The sequence below is a fragment of the Pituophis catenifer genome, unplaced genomic scaffold (genome assembly GCF_029215685.1).
Source record: "Pituophis catenifer annectens isolate HBS135680 unplaced genomic scaffold, rPitCat1.0.hap2 SCAF_1, whole genome shotgun sequence".
NCBI classification, from domain to species: domain Eukaryota; kingdom Metazoa; phylum Chordata; class Lepidosauria; order Squamata; family Colubridae; genus Pituophis; species Pituophis catenifer.
The window spans coordinates 305,327,897-305,342,264 of record NW_027256881.1 but is presented as its reverse complement, the minus strand read 5'-3'; the positions used below and the strand labels follow the sequence as shown (position 1 = coordinate 305,342,264).

General features: G+C 40.7%; 1 protein-coding gene across 2 annotated transcripts in view; it reads left to right on the top strand.

Moving 5' to 3' along the window:
• Positions 1-14,368, top strand: part of PTPN21 (protein tyrosine phosphatase non-receptor type 21) — a 51,104-nt gene that overhangs the window by 31,269 nt on the left and 5,467 nt on the right. The window contains exons 10-16 of one of the 2 annotated variants that reach the window (XM_070941179.1): positions 2,730-2,831; positions 5,269-5,329; positions 6,578-6,662; positions 8,441-9,906; positions 11,457-11,594; positions 13,363-13,584; positions 14,099-14,227. In XM_070941179.1, coding sequence (XP_070797280.1) covers positions 2,730-2,831; positions 5,269-5,329; positions 6,578-6,662; positions 8,441-9,906; positions 11,457-11,594; positions 13,363-13,584; positions 14,099-14,227 — 2,203 coding nt within the window. Of the gene's footprint in view, positions 1-2,729; positions 2,832-5,268; positions 5,330-6,574; positions 6,663-8,440; positions 9,907-11,456; positions 11,595-13,362; positions 13,585-14,098; positions 14,228-14,368 lie in introns of both variants that reach the window. The other variant, XM_070941169.1, reaches the window with a different exon arrangement.

Here is a 14,368-nt window from a genome sequence, read left to right as displayed (position 1 = left end):
GGAGACGCACGTCCTGTCCCTTGTGGCGGAGCACATCGCCGGGACCACGAACATCACAGCGGACTGGCTCAGCAGGCAACACTTGGACCACGCCGAGTGGCGACTTCACCCAGATCTGTTCGCCGAGATCGTCCGCAGATTCGGCACGCCTCTGATCGATCTATTTGCCAGGAGCGACAACACTCACCTACCCAGGTTCTTCACCCGGTACCAGTGCCCTCAGGCGGAGGGAGTCGACGCCCTCGCCTCTCCCTGGCCCAGGGGTCTCCTCTATGCCTTTCCCCCTCTACCGCTCCTTCCTCGTCTGATCCGCAGGATAATAGCAGAGAGGGCAGACGTCGTTCTGGTCGCACCCCACTGGCCTCGGAGGTCCTGGTTTGCGGATCTGGTGGACCTGTCGGTGGCACGGCCGTGCAGGATTCCAGGGAACAGGATCGTTCTCAGCCAGGGGGTCATTCTGCACCCAGACCCGCAGTGGTTGCAGTTGACCGCCTGGCGCTTGAACGGATCTTGCTAAGGCGAGCCAACGTGCCTAGCAATGCGATCCCCACGATTCAGGCATCAAGACGGCCGTCAACATGCCGCATTTATAACGCAACCTGGAACTCCTTCTGCTCCTGGTGTGCTAAATCCCACCTGGATCCAACGTCTGCTTCTGCTCCCGAAGTGCTGGGATTCCTTCAGCGGGGCATGGACAAGCACCTTGCGCCTAACACTCTTCGTCGCCAAGTTGCTGCACTTAGTACGGTCCTTTCGACTTCTGCAAAGCTTCCTCTCTCCCAGGACCCGACGATTCGCGACTTTCTGCGAGGGGCATCCAACCTGCGCCCTCCTGTTATACATCGATACCCGACCTGGGATTTGACTCTGGTCCTTCAGGCCCTCATGCACCCTCCATTTGAGCCTCTCGCCTCCATCAGCCTCCGCTTTCTGTCTCTTAAGGTGGCGTTTCTGGTCGCGATTACTTCGGCTCGCCGTGTATCCGAACTAGCTGCACTGTCGGTGAGAAGCGACCTTTGTGTCTTCCATGCAAATCGCGTGGTACTAAGACTAGATCCCTCATTCCTGCCTAAAGTAAATTCCACATTCCATCGAGCCCAGGAATTAATCCTTCCGGACTTCTGCCCCGATCCTCGACATCCTCGGGAAGCAGACTGGCACCTGCTAGATGTCCGACGGGCCCTGCGCAGATATATTAAACGAACACAGCATTTCCGGAAATCAGAATCGCTCTTCGTTTCCTTTCTGCCCTCCTCCATGGGCCGGAAGGTATCCTCCACAACCATTGGGAGATGGATTAAGTCCTGCATCTCCAAGGCTTATTCAGCTCGGAATAGACCAATTCCGCAGAGGATTCTTCCACATTCTACCAGGAGCGCCGCCACAACGGCCGCCTGGGCCACTAATGCCTCCATCTCTGACATCTGCAGAGCGGCCACCTGGTCATCCTTGAATCCCTTCATCAGGCACTACAAGGTGGATTCCTTTGCCTCGGCGGAGGCATCCTTCGGCCGCCGGGTGCTCCAAGCTGTATGCAACTCTTCAGACGACGTACAGCAGCTGGGTTCCCTCCCTGTCTGAACTTGCTTGGGTAAATCCCGAAGCTTTGGATTCTCCAAGCTGCGCGTTGGAGAACGGACGTTGCTTACCTGAACGTCCCTTCTCGACGCGCAGCTGGAGAATCCAACCCACCCAGCTTGGCTGCTGGACATTCCTTCCTGACGCTCTACTGCTCCTTACTTCGTGAACAAAACTGGGACTCTGTTGAGCAAGTGGGCGTGTCTGAAGAGAAATCTCTTAAAGGAACACACTCAGTATAGGCTATCAACTACTGAACAACCCGAAGCTTTGGATTCTCCAGCTGCGCGTCGAGAAGGGACGTTCAGGTAAGCAACGTCCGTTTTAAGCCATAAAGTGTAAAAGAAAGAGAAGGAAGATTAATTGTACTAGCCAAAATTGCCAGAATTTCACTGTTGATCCTTGACAGTCTGAGGGTTGCAAAATGAGACTATGGGGGTGCTTTTGCTCTAGTTGCATACAGTCACTCTATTTTGTATGTAATAAATGTGCAGTGTTAATTATGAAAAAAAGAAAATTGTTCAAGAAAGATGATGCTGAGCTTCAGATCATGAACAGGATTCATAAAATCTTAATATGTTACATGTACTCAGGTTTGCTTCTCAGAATAAATGTGTAAGCAAATAAAGCTCTTTTCAGCCTAATGTTGGAGTTGGGATTTAAGCATGTATAGTACTTGAATTATTTTATAGGAGATGTTTTTGTCTCCTGGTTTGCTTAATCTACACAGCTGACTTTTCCCCCCTAGAGATGAGGATGCAAAATAGTTCTGCATTGTTATCAGGAAAACTATATAAACATGTCCATGAAGTCACCAGGAGTTGTTCAGCTCAAGGGAGTTTTTTTACCTTTCATGTAAATTAGGAATTCATATTTTAAAATAGCAGTAATCATTCTTTTCCTTTTAACTCAGGCCTAGTGGTTAAAATCAGAGAACATGGGTTCCCATAGCTATCTAACAGAACCCTTCTTCTGTAAAAACAAGCTTATGTTTGCTGCCTAAGAAGAGTTGGGTCTTAAACAAGGAGAGATGTTACCCTCAAGAAACCAACTTAACCTATTATGATGTCACATTTGTTTATAGCCAACATCCATTTTCTTAATGAGCTATTTCATTGCCTCTGTTTTGTCTGCATGTACCTTGTCTTTAGAGATTCCCCAGATTCTTCGCCTGAGGAAGGCTCTCAGAAATCTTTCCTCATTCTTGCCTTTCCACGCTTTCCAATTCTTTCTCGTCCTTCTCTGCCCAAAGGGTGAGCCAAAACACAAAACTTTTCTTTCTTTCTTCTTGCCTCCTGCACACTTTGCATGCCTAGTATTTATAGTGCTCCCATATTTACTTGTGCACCCACAGCGATGTGGTTTAAAGAAGCCATCCCTCTGGACCTTGATTTCCAATAAATATACCATCTCCCTATCTGTCTGTGCCCTACACATATGAAGAATGTGGGTGTGGGTATGTAAGATTTGTTATTTTGTTTCAGAATAAAAATGTTAGGTTGGTGTTTACAAGAATAGGTAAACATTGTTGATAAGCCAATGATTTCTGTCACAAGGCCAATTAATACAGAATACAAGATAAGCAAAGAGAAATCATTTGGGAGAGCCCTTAACAACATATTACTCCTTTTGTATGTAGGAACAGAACTGAGTGAGAGAAAGTTCAAAAGCCATAATTTCTGTTAGAATGCAACCATCCACATATCTTGAGCTGTAATCAATTTTAACCATGGTATGAATGATCTATAAACAAGACCAGTAGGTTTTAGGTGAACAACTATAGCTCCTATTTTCAATTCCTGGCATGTTCTTTTCTTTTTAATGGCACTTGTCATTCATCTCTTTGGACTGGTTAGATATTTGGGAATGGCACAAAAAGAAACCATAAGCCTCAAAAATGATCCTTGCTAAAGTATACTTGCTATAAGTTAGACAACAAATAAACTACATCTTAACCATGATTTACTGCCTTAAAACAATCTATATAATTTTCACAGACCCCATCCACATATTGTACTACTAGTACATATTGTACACAATGTTAGGAACTTGCTTATCTCTGGAGGAAGGGAGAGAAACCAACCGATAGCCAATCAGTGAGACTAGGTTGAAGCTGCTGTGCCTAAAGATATGGAGGCATGTAAGCAGGGTGCACGAAAGCCAGGAATCTTTGTCTGAAAGATTCCTTAAAGGAGGTAGTTAAGAAGGAACTTAGCTGTTAAGGAAAAAGGACAAATGTCACCTGAACCAGACAAAAGAAGCTGGGCCTGAGCACATTGAAAAACCTTTCCCAAATCCCATCAACACGTACCAGACTTGTAAATTAACAAGGCAAGAGTAGCTGCCAGTCTTGTCAACTCAAGGGGGATAAAAGGGATCCTGAAACCCTCCCATTCTTTGAGTTGTCTTTGCATCCAGACTTGGTGGCTTCTGACTCTCTGGTTAGTGCCTGTCAGCCTAGTTGAGAAGGACGTGGGTAAAGGTGGATGGATATAAGTGTGGATGAATGTGTGTGTAGAGCAAATAGAGTGGCTATTTTCCAGGGCTCTGAGTAAAGATGAGTGACTTTAAGTTGAACTTGGGAGTGCATGTAACAACTGTCTCACCTGCCTTAATAAAAAAAACCATGTTTCACATTTGAACATTGATCTAGTTTCTTTCCAGGTGATGAGTTTGAGCACTGCTAATCAAAAAGCATGTATCTCCTCCTCCTCCTCGGATTTTTTAATAGAGAAAAACACATTGAAATTAATGGCGTAAAAATCTTAAAAGATGATACCTGCTATTTTTGTTCACTTAAATCACAGGTTTTAGAGTAACATTGTTTTATTTTTCAAATGCTATACCAGGCTATGCGGAGCATTATATGAAATTCATATATATCTTACTATATATTAGTAATAGATTGGTCCATGTGTAGTCTATGTTGATTCGATTTCTCTGGGCTGTGGTGTGTCAATTAATGCAGGCCTGGCTTTCTTCAAAAGTGGGTATCATATCTAGCCATGCATGCTGCTCTGTCCATGTTTGCCCTGTTCTCTGTTTGATAAAACTACATATAGCATTGACAAAAATAAATCTCCCTTCCCCATCATTTAGTCTATCAACAAACAAAGAAAAGAGGAAGATTATTTTGAAGTTTGCTTAGAAATTCACTGGTTATGATTAATTACATAACTTGCAGTTAGGTTGTAACTGAATTAGCTATAGTTCAGGTAGGTGAATTCTGCTGATGGCTAAGCAATATTTATTATTTCTTTATTTTTTATACCACCCATCTATCCAATAATTGTTTTGTATATCATTTTTCATAGTCTGTTGCATTTCTGAAAATTTAAATGGTTTCCCCCCTGGTAGTCTAATACAAATGAATGAAATATTGCTGTGTTATCTGATGAGTATTCATAGTCTTTTTGACTGCCACTGGAGGAGATGCTTATACTAATATACATTATTTTGAACTGATGCAATACGCTTCCAGCTATGGATGATTAAATCTACATATTGTATGTAACGTGATGGCAAGTGTCTCTTTGGGAGAAGAATCATTTTATGAATTTGAATTGTTGCAAACTACTGTCATAAAGACACTTATTCCCACTAAGCATACTGAAATCTATGAATATGCATGAATAGCACTTCACTGTGATTGATGTCACTACAAAATATGTGTTATGTTATGCTTTGTAGACAAGCTCAGACAGTGACAGTGAATCCAGTTAGAAGGCGATCATCCTCCAGGTTGTCTCTGGTAAGCACGCCATACCTGACCTCTTCCTTATTCCTTGAATTTAACCTGTTGAAAACCATAGTTGGTCAGTTACTCCAATGAAGTATATTGAGAGATTATAATAAAATCTGGCAATAAATTAGACAAATGCTAAATGTTGTAACAGTATCCTCTGTTATAAAAGCTAAGCATATCACACAATATTTTAGTATTACACATTTTAGCTTAAGTATATGCATATTCCTCTGCCTGTGCACTGAAATGTAATATACCCAAACACTTTTCAATTATTTTCTCACTGCTTAAAAATATTTTGCTCAAAACTACATACAATATTAAGTTAAAGAAGAAACAACAAACTGAACACTAAGTTCTTTCAAGATATCATATTCACCTGGATAATTTAGATTTAGCCATAGGACTAAACACTTCAAGAGACTTAAGTAGGTAATCTATTCTGTTGACAATATAATATTGCTTCAATTGGATAGGAAAAAATATATAAAAATTACAAAATTTCACAATATTCTCTTTAATATATTTTCAAGTGTCACTTATATTAGTGAAGCTAAGAATTTAGCAAGTATCTAACTCATAAATTAACAAATTTCCAATTTAAATCTGTAAATGCTGAAGAAAATCTAAAGAATAAACGGGTATTATTCTCTTCTTTTTGAAAAATCCTCTTCAGTATAACTTAATATATTTTACAACAATGAATGGGTTCCTATAAGTTGCTTTTTCTGGGAAGCAAATCACATCCACTTCCTAAAATCACACATAACTGTGATTCATTATCCAGCCAATCTTGAATTAGGCTTTCTTGGCAATGCAAGCTTAAGGACACTGCTAATGTACTGATTTTGTTGACTAATCCAGGTTTTTCATTGTAGAGCAAATCCATAATAAAACGGTAACCTGAATTAGTTAATGCATATTTGTTATTTATTTATAAAAAGTATTGGCTGCCCAATGGCTTGTATCCAATGGCTCTGGGTGGAATCAACTGGAGTGAAAGGTGCTGCAGTACATTTTATATAAAATTCATATTTCTATATTTGGTTGTACAGATATCCTGATTCGGTTTTCTTTTACAGGCTAGAAGCTCTGATATGTACCAGCTCCTTCATCTCTGTAAAACTTTCTTGTACTTTTAATTATAATAACCAGAATTGATATTCTTGTGCTCAGACTTAAAGTGCATGTGGATGTTAGAACTGGAGTAAAGTTTCTTTCTAATGGTTATCTATGTTCGCTTACTTCAAGCAGCCCAAACCACAGCCTTATATGATGCCTCCACCACCTCAGTTACACTACAATGGACACTACCCAGAACCATATGCATCCTCACAAGGTAAAATTTCAGCATTTTTAGGAAACTGGAATACTTCACAAAAGAACAAAATTGGAAAATGTGAAAAACATTTGGAAGACGTTATTGAGGAATCTTTAATAGTTAATGGTAAACAGTTCTTGGTATATAGGTAGTCCTCGACTTATGACCACAACTGAGCCCAAAATTTATGTTGCTAAGCGAAACATTTGTTAAGGGAATTTTGTCCCATTTTACGACCTTTCTTGCCACCGTTGTTAAGTAAATCATTGCAGTTGTTAAATTAATAACATTGTTAAGTGAATCTGGCTTCCCCATTGACTTTGCTTGTCAGAAGATCATAAAAGCTGATCACATGACCCTTGGACACTGCAACTGTCATAAATATGAATCCGTTGCCAAGCATCCAAATTTTGATCACGTGACCGAGGAGATGCTACAATTGTAAGTGTGAAAAGCCATCATAAGTCACTTTTTTTAGAGCCATTGTAACTTTGAACGGTCACTAAGTGAACTGTTGTAAGTTGAGGACTACCTGTAATTGGATTCACATAAAGATATAAAGCAGTATGTAAATTCAACAACTGTGGCTTATTCAGTAAACTGTGGTTAAACAAAACATGGCTTAGAACATGCAAACTGCTTAGGACCTGAATAAGGAACTGATAATATGACTCTAATGTAAGAAGAGAAGATGTTGCCTTGTCTCATATCAAATTGTTTGTTTCATTAGGTCGGTTGTTGACACTGGCAGCACCTTTCAAGTTCTCCAATTTAAAAAATCCATCATGTGCTAGCTTGTTGTAGATATTATAGGAAGAGAGCCATGTTTTCTATTGTGACAAAAAAAACCTGGAGGAGTCTGCCTTTTGTGACTGCAGCCCATGAAAGTCTTTGCCTTTTAATAAAATGTGTTAGTTAGAAATGTTACTACCAGACTCCTCCTGATCATGTGCTATCTGCATCCTTAAACTGAAGGCTCAGGAGTTTGAACCTGGGTCTTTTTACAAAATATATATTCTACCACTGAGTGTTTCTTTTTACTGCGTATTACCTTAAGTTTCCAGCTGGAAAATACGCCAGCATTTTTATAAGAGCAAAATAGAACCAGTGAACTTTATAATTAATAGCCATACTATTCATGTTTTAGGGGGACAGTAAGAACTAATTACGAAAAACATGTTCAGCTGGTATGCAGGGAGGATAATTTTTCATTAGAACAACAGCATTCACTCATCCTTCTGGAAGCTATGTGCCAAAGTTGTATGCCATTATGAGTACTATATTTGCAACAATTAGGTTTGAAAAAGGTGTCCTAATGTTGCCAATAAAAAGTCTAAGCAATTTTACTGTGTTCTTTTGTTGAAAAAGGCACAGTGTGACTAATTACAATATAAGGAGACTGTTGGGAAGAAAATATCAACTGGAGACCACTGCTTTTCATTTGCTTGGTGGGAGAAAGACTACTTCAGGTTTTCTTTCTCAGGAGGGGAAGGCTGGGGGGGAGTGAGCAGACAAAATATTGTAGGTGAATCTGCAATATTGGTTTTATTTCAATATCTATATTTCATTAAGTAGAAGCTGCTTTTGCCAGTGGGCTGGAATTAGATGTCTTGCACTTTAAGTATTTTAATATTGACAAGGAAGTTGTCATTTACTTACCCATGAAGACATGGCTTTATTTTTAATTTTAAAAATACATGAAGTGAACGAATGGAATTATGATAGCAACTGGGATTTGTTTTTGTCTCTTTCTACCATTGTGTGGGTATAAATAGATGCCAACATTTATATTCCAGATAATCTCTATGGGACGAACCAGAATGGCTATTACTGCCATTCTCAGACTAGCTTGGACAGAGCGCCGCATGACTACAATGGCAGAATCCGCAATGGTAGTGTCTACAGTGCTCACAGCACAAATTCCTTGAATAACCTGCAGCACTACATGCAGCCATCACCCATGTCCTCCAACCCGAGCATTACCGGCAGTGATGTCCTCCATTCAGATTATGTCCCATCGCATCGACATAGTGCCCTAATACCACCTTCTTATCGGCCTACCCCAGATTATGAGACTGTGATGAAGCAACTAAACCGAGGAATGATGAATTCAGACAAACAGAGTCATTCCATGAGAAACCTTAACATAGGCAATTCATACGCTTACAGTAGGCCTGATGCCCTGGTGTACAGCCAGCCTGAAATCCGAGAACATGCTAACTTTGCTTCCCCCCATTCTGGTCATTACCCATTTAATCTGAATTACAGCTTCCACAGCCAGTCCTCATATCCATATCCCGCTGAAAGGCGCTTGGTGGTTGGAGCCGTGAGCGTTCCTGAGCTAACAAACGTTCAATTGCAAGCCCAAGAATATCCGGCACCCAACATCATGAAGACGCAAGTATACCGCCCTCCTCCTCCTTATCCTTATCCACGACCTGCTAACAGCACACCAGACCTATCCAGACACTTCTACAGCAGCAATAGCAATCCTGATCTCATCACCCGACGGGTCCATCACTCTGTCCAGACGTTCCAGGAGGACAGCCTACCAGTTGCCCATTCCCTTCAGGAAGTGAGTGAGCCTTTGACATCAGCCCGGCATGCTCAGTTGCAGAAGAGAAACAGCATTGAAATTGCTGGCCTGGCACACAGTTTTGAGGCCATGAGGATTAAAGAGAGAACCATGTCAGCCTCAACTGCAGATGTGGCTCAGCCAAAGGCGATCCCTTCTGGGTCACAGACTTCAGTATTCCTAGAAAGGGCAAAGCAAGAAGAAATTGAGGAGCAAGAAGACCATGTGAATTATGGGCATAAGAAATCTCTTTCAGATGCAACTATGCTCATTCATAGCAGCGAGGAAGAGGAAGAATGTGAAGATGAAAGCAAAGCTAATCCAGCTCTGCCATTCATCAATGGAAAACCTCAGCTTCCTTCCTTAATGGCATGTTATCCAACAGAATCTTTATTGAACTACCCTTATAGTGCCGTTGCTTCATCTCCTGGTCCTTTGCATATACATGAGCCAAAATTGCACATTACTGAGACTGACAAGAGGGTAAAAGATGTGAGTCCCTCACACATCATGGGTGACTCTCAGGTGCTAAGGAGAGGAGATGGACTGTTAACTTCATCTGTGTCAGAGTCTGACTTAACCATTTCTGCCCGGTATAGAGTGCGGAAGGATTCCGTAAAGAAGAGACCAGTGTCTGAATTACTGTCAGGGAAGAAGAATATTGTAGAAGGGCTGCCTCCTTTAGGGGTGAGTTTTCTCAAGACCGTCTTCTTTTCTTCTTTTTATGTCATATTTGAAAAGCTCAAATATGATCACACAGGAAACCAGTGGCATCATAAGTATATGTCTCTATTGGGTTTGTCTATTGACAGCGCAGCAATGAACATGGGACTGAAAGTATGAAAAGAATAGATTTATTTTCAAGCTATGGTCCCTTTCATGGCCTGGAGAAAACTAGTATACACATATTAACTTTATGGAGATTTTGTGTTAATACTCACATAGAAGTAGATCCACATGAATTTTTTAATGGTCCTACATCTCAGATATAGCTGTTATGATTCTCTCAGTACTTCATGAAAAGCTTGTTATGTAAGTTTATGTCATGTTATGGCATGTCATATCATGTCCTATTGAAATGTATCATACATTCCATAGATAGATGGACAGACAGACACATACATACACATACACATATATACATATATACATATATACATATACGAGACATGGTGGCTCAACAGTAAAAAATGCTGTTAGCTTGTTACCTGGAAAGCTGACAACCTGGGTTCGAGACCCAAGTGCCCTACAATGGGGTGAACTCCCATTCCTGCTCCAGCTCCTGTTCACCTACCAATTCAAAAACATGCAAATGTGAGTAGATTAATAGCTACCACTTTGGTGGGAAGGTATAACAATATTCCATGTGCCTTGGCCACATGATCACAGATAATGTCTTCAGGCAACAACTCGCTCTCTCAGCCAAGAAATGGAGATGAGCACCGCCCCCTACAGTCAAATATTCATGAATTCGTGAAGAGGAATTATATGTCTACACAAACACAGAGCCCTAGAGTACCAGGCTTGAATGGAGAAGTGTTCATATTCTTGTTCAGCTTCAAAGTTTGGACCACTGCACTTTAAGCAATGGGCCTGGTGGCTCAGCAGACTAAAAGCATTGTGATTAACACCAGCTGTCTGCAATTACTGTAAGTTCGAATCTCCCAGGCTCAAGGTTGACTCAGCCTTCCATCCAATAAGCTGACTTTGTATAAATATACAAAAGTCTGAAGGCTATTGCTTAACGCATTGTAAGCCGCCCTGAGTCTCCAGAGAAGGGCGGCATATAAATCAAATTTTTTTAAAAAAAGCCTCATCTAACATACAGGGTTATTTCCTTATTTATATAGGAAAGGGTTTATATCTGCTTCTCCTTGAGTTCCATGGGGGGAAAAAAGCAAGATTTTAACCATTCTAAAGTTGTAACTGCCCTGCCCTAATTCTCAATTGTTACTCTTACTGTTCATGAAAATCCACTTTCTTGGGCAAGTCTGTTTATTAATTCTGTGAAATTTCAAAAACTTAAGGATGAAATAAAGACAGAAAACATGGAAAGAATGTTCCTGGCTATCATTATCTGTAGAATTGTATTGGCCAGAGGCCCTTTCTTAGTGTGTGTGGGGAAAAAAGGTGAAGTATTTCTCAAGTTGTGTACCAATTGTGTTGCTCCTCCAGCGATCCAGTTTGTCTCTGGTTTCTATCACAATATATTTTGAAAGATTATCTTCTTCCAACAGGTCATGAAAAAGAACAGAGCTGAAGCTAAAAAAATAGGACCTTTGAAGTTAGCGGCTCTGAATGGACTAACATTATCTCGTCTTCCTCTGCCAAGTGAGGGGAAGGAAGAGTCTCCCAGAGCAACAAATGATGAACGGGTTGGTCTAATGTTTGCTTAGGATTGTGACTGTGTATTGAAAATTCATCTCCAGTGTTTAGCTATTCAGACTTAGCTATCCAAATCCATTTTGGATACAAGAACAGTATTAGGATTAGTCATCAGCCTATCAATCATCATTTTTTTTTAATTGCTTAGGGTACATATATATTTTGAAGTTGGATTTATTTATTTAAGTTTAGTTAGTTATCTATGTACTACTAAAACTCTCTTGCAAAACAGTGTGTCATAGGGAAACAATTTTTGAACTAACATGCCTCAAATGGGCTAACGTATAAAATGTGTCCAAAATACAGACCATGACTCTCAAAAGAATAAAATTTAGAAAAGTTGTGGCTGGTTTATTGTTGCTGCTGCTATACTGCCATTGCGGTCACGTGATCTTTCATTTTGAATGTTCTGTGAGTTTCAGCCAGTTTCACTCCCTCACCCACCCAGCAGCAACCACATATCTGCTGGCAAGGCAGGGCAGGGGAAATTTGCAATAGTCTCTGCCAGATTCCTACAGGGAAACTCAGTGGGGAAACTGCCAGGAAATTGGACATTTCTCCTACTCCTACTGCTTTTTTGCCCGCCCTTTGTCATTCTATTTCTCTGTTTAGATAAAGAAATATCTCTGAAAAGATGACCAAGGCACAGTTTGAATAGTTCCGTGATGGTGAACCTATGGCATGTATGCCAGAGGTGGCATGCAGCGCCTTCTCTGTGGGCACACGAGCAGTTGCCCAGCTCAGCTCCACCGCGCATGTGCACGTGCCTCCCGCCAGCCAGCTGGTCTTTGGGTCTCTGCCGCGCATGCGTGGGGAGGGTGCATGCAGGGTGGCCACAGGCGCATACATGGGGGCTCATGCGGGGGACACTTTGGACACTTGGTCTGGAAAAGATTAGCCATCACTGGTATAGTTTCTTCATTAGAAATGGTTTAAAAATATTTACTTACCATGATATTTGTTTCCTAGAACAGGGGTCCTCAACTCCCAGGCCACAGCCCACTACTGAGGGCTTGAGCCATTTGGAACTGGGCAATGAAAGTGGTGGGAAACCGTGTGCATGCACATCACTTGTGCGAGCAACAGGTGAACGTGTGTGCGCACATTCCATTTGTTTGAGCAGTGGGCGCGTGTGTCTGCTGCTTATGCAAATGGAGCTGCAAGCATGCACATTTGCCTGCTGCACACATGGGACCATCCTCTCCTCCCCCCGCCAGTCTGCAAAGCAAAAAAGATTGGGGAAGTCTGTCCTAGACAGCCTCCATACAGCAAACAGTTGTTAAAAGAAATGGTAGATAGCAACCATTATATTATTATAATCTTTTGAGATTGGTTCCTTGTTCTATGTTCTAAAGAGTAGAGTCCCTAAATAAACTTCAGGATCTGTTCCATGATGACATTGAGCTTTCCAAATTATCCTTGGCTTCATTTCATTTCTTGGCTGCAGTCCTCATCCGCTGTGAACTTGGAGCCAAAGGTTTTATCTGTACATGCATCTTAATTATTTAATTTGTTTTGGTATGTTTGCCAGTGTTTGTAACAATGAGAAAGAACATACAACTATTTTAAATATGTTACAAACCATTAAGAAACTTGGCTTAAGGGGAAAAGCAAGAATGTTTTAGACAAACTCAGATAATGTAAAATGGGAAGTTATATATTAATTGTTTTTTAAAATAACCCATGTTTTTACACTACCATATATTTATGGAGGGAAAAATCTCTAGTATAATTCCATCTGTTTTTCTGTATTTTTAGTTTAAAGGTTTGGAACAACGGTTAGACCAAGGGATGGTGTTTACGGAATATGAACGGATTCAGAAGAAAAGGCTTGTAGAAGGCGACTGTTCAATAGCCTGTCTCCCAGAAAATGCAGAAAGGAACCGATTCCAGGATGTGCTTCCTTATGATGACACCAGAGTTGAGCTGGTCCCTACTAAGGAAAATAATACGGGCTATATCAACGCATCACACATTAAGGTAGGGTTAGAAATAAGATGTGTATTCATAAACAGTTCTTCCACTTAAATTTCAGAAACTTCTTAAAATATCGGTCTTCCCAATATTTGAGATCATACTCAAAATATATATACGTTAATATAATTGCTTGATAATGATAAAAGATTTTCAGTCCAACATAGCAAGAAAGCACAAATTGGGGAGTTGTTATTGGCACTGTATAAGATTAAGAATGTAAACGTAAAATGATTTCTTAGCCTTAGCTTCACTCTGAAATCCACTGAAAAAAGGCATTTCCTGTCCCCCTCCCCCTGAAGAAATAGCCCTAGAAAGCATCTTTTTATCATTCTGACTGGCATGTTTAAAGGAAAGAGTAAACATTTATTTAGTTCCATTCTTAGCATTTAGGCTTTTTTGTTTCTGGGATTAAATGCATAAATTAAAGAAGATGGCTGGGTTTTTTCCCTTTTCTTTGCATTCTGGACCGGTATCTTTTCATAATCTTGGCATCTATATCCTATTTTTTATTCTACAGGTCTGTGTCGGGGGCATGGAGTGGGATTATATTGCAACCCAAGGTCCTTTGCAGAATACATGCCAAGATTTCTGGCAGATGGTATGGGAGCAAGGGGTTGCTATTATAACCATGGTGACAGCAGAAGAGGTAAATCTATCTTCCTGAACCATATCTCAGCCCTCAAAAATATAATTTTGAAATGAATGTATAGGTCAGCCTTTGGTTTAAGCTGATTTTTGTCTTGACTGGATTCCAGAAAATGATGTAGAGAACTAATATGGAAAATCA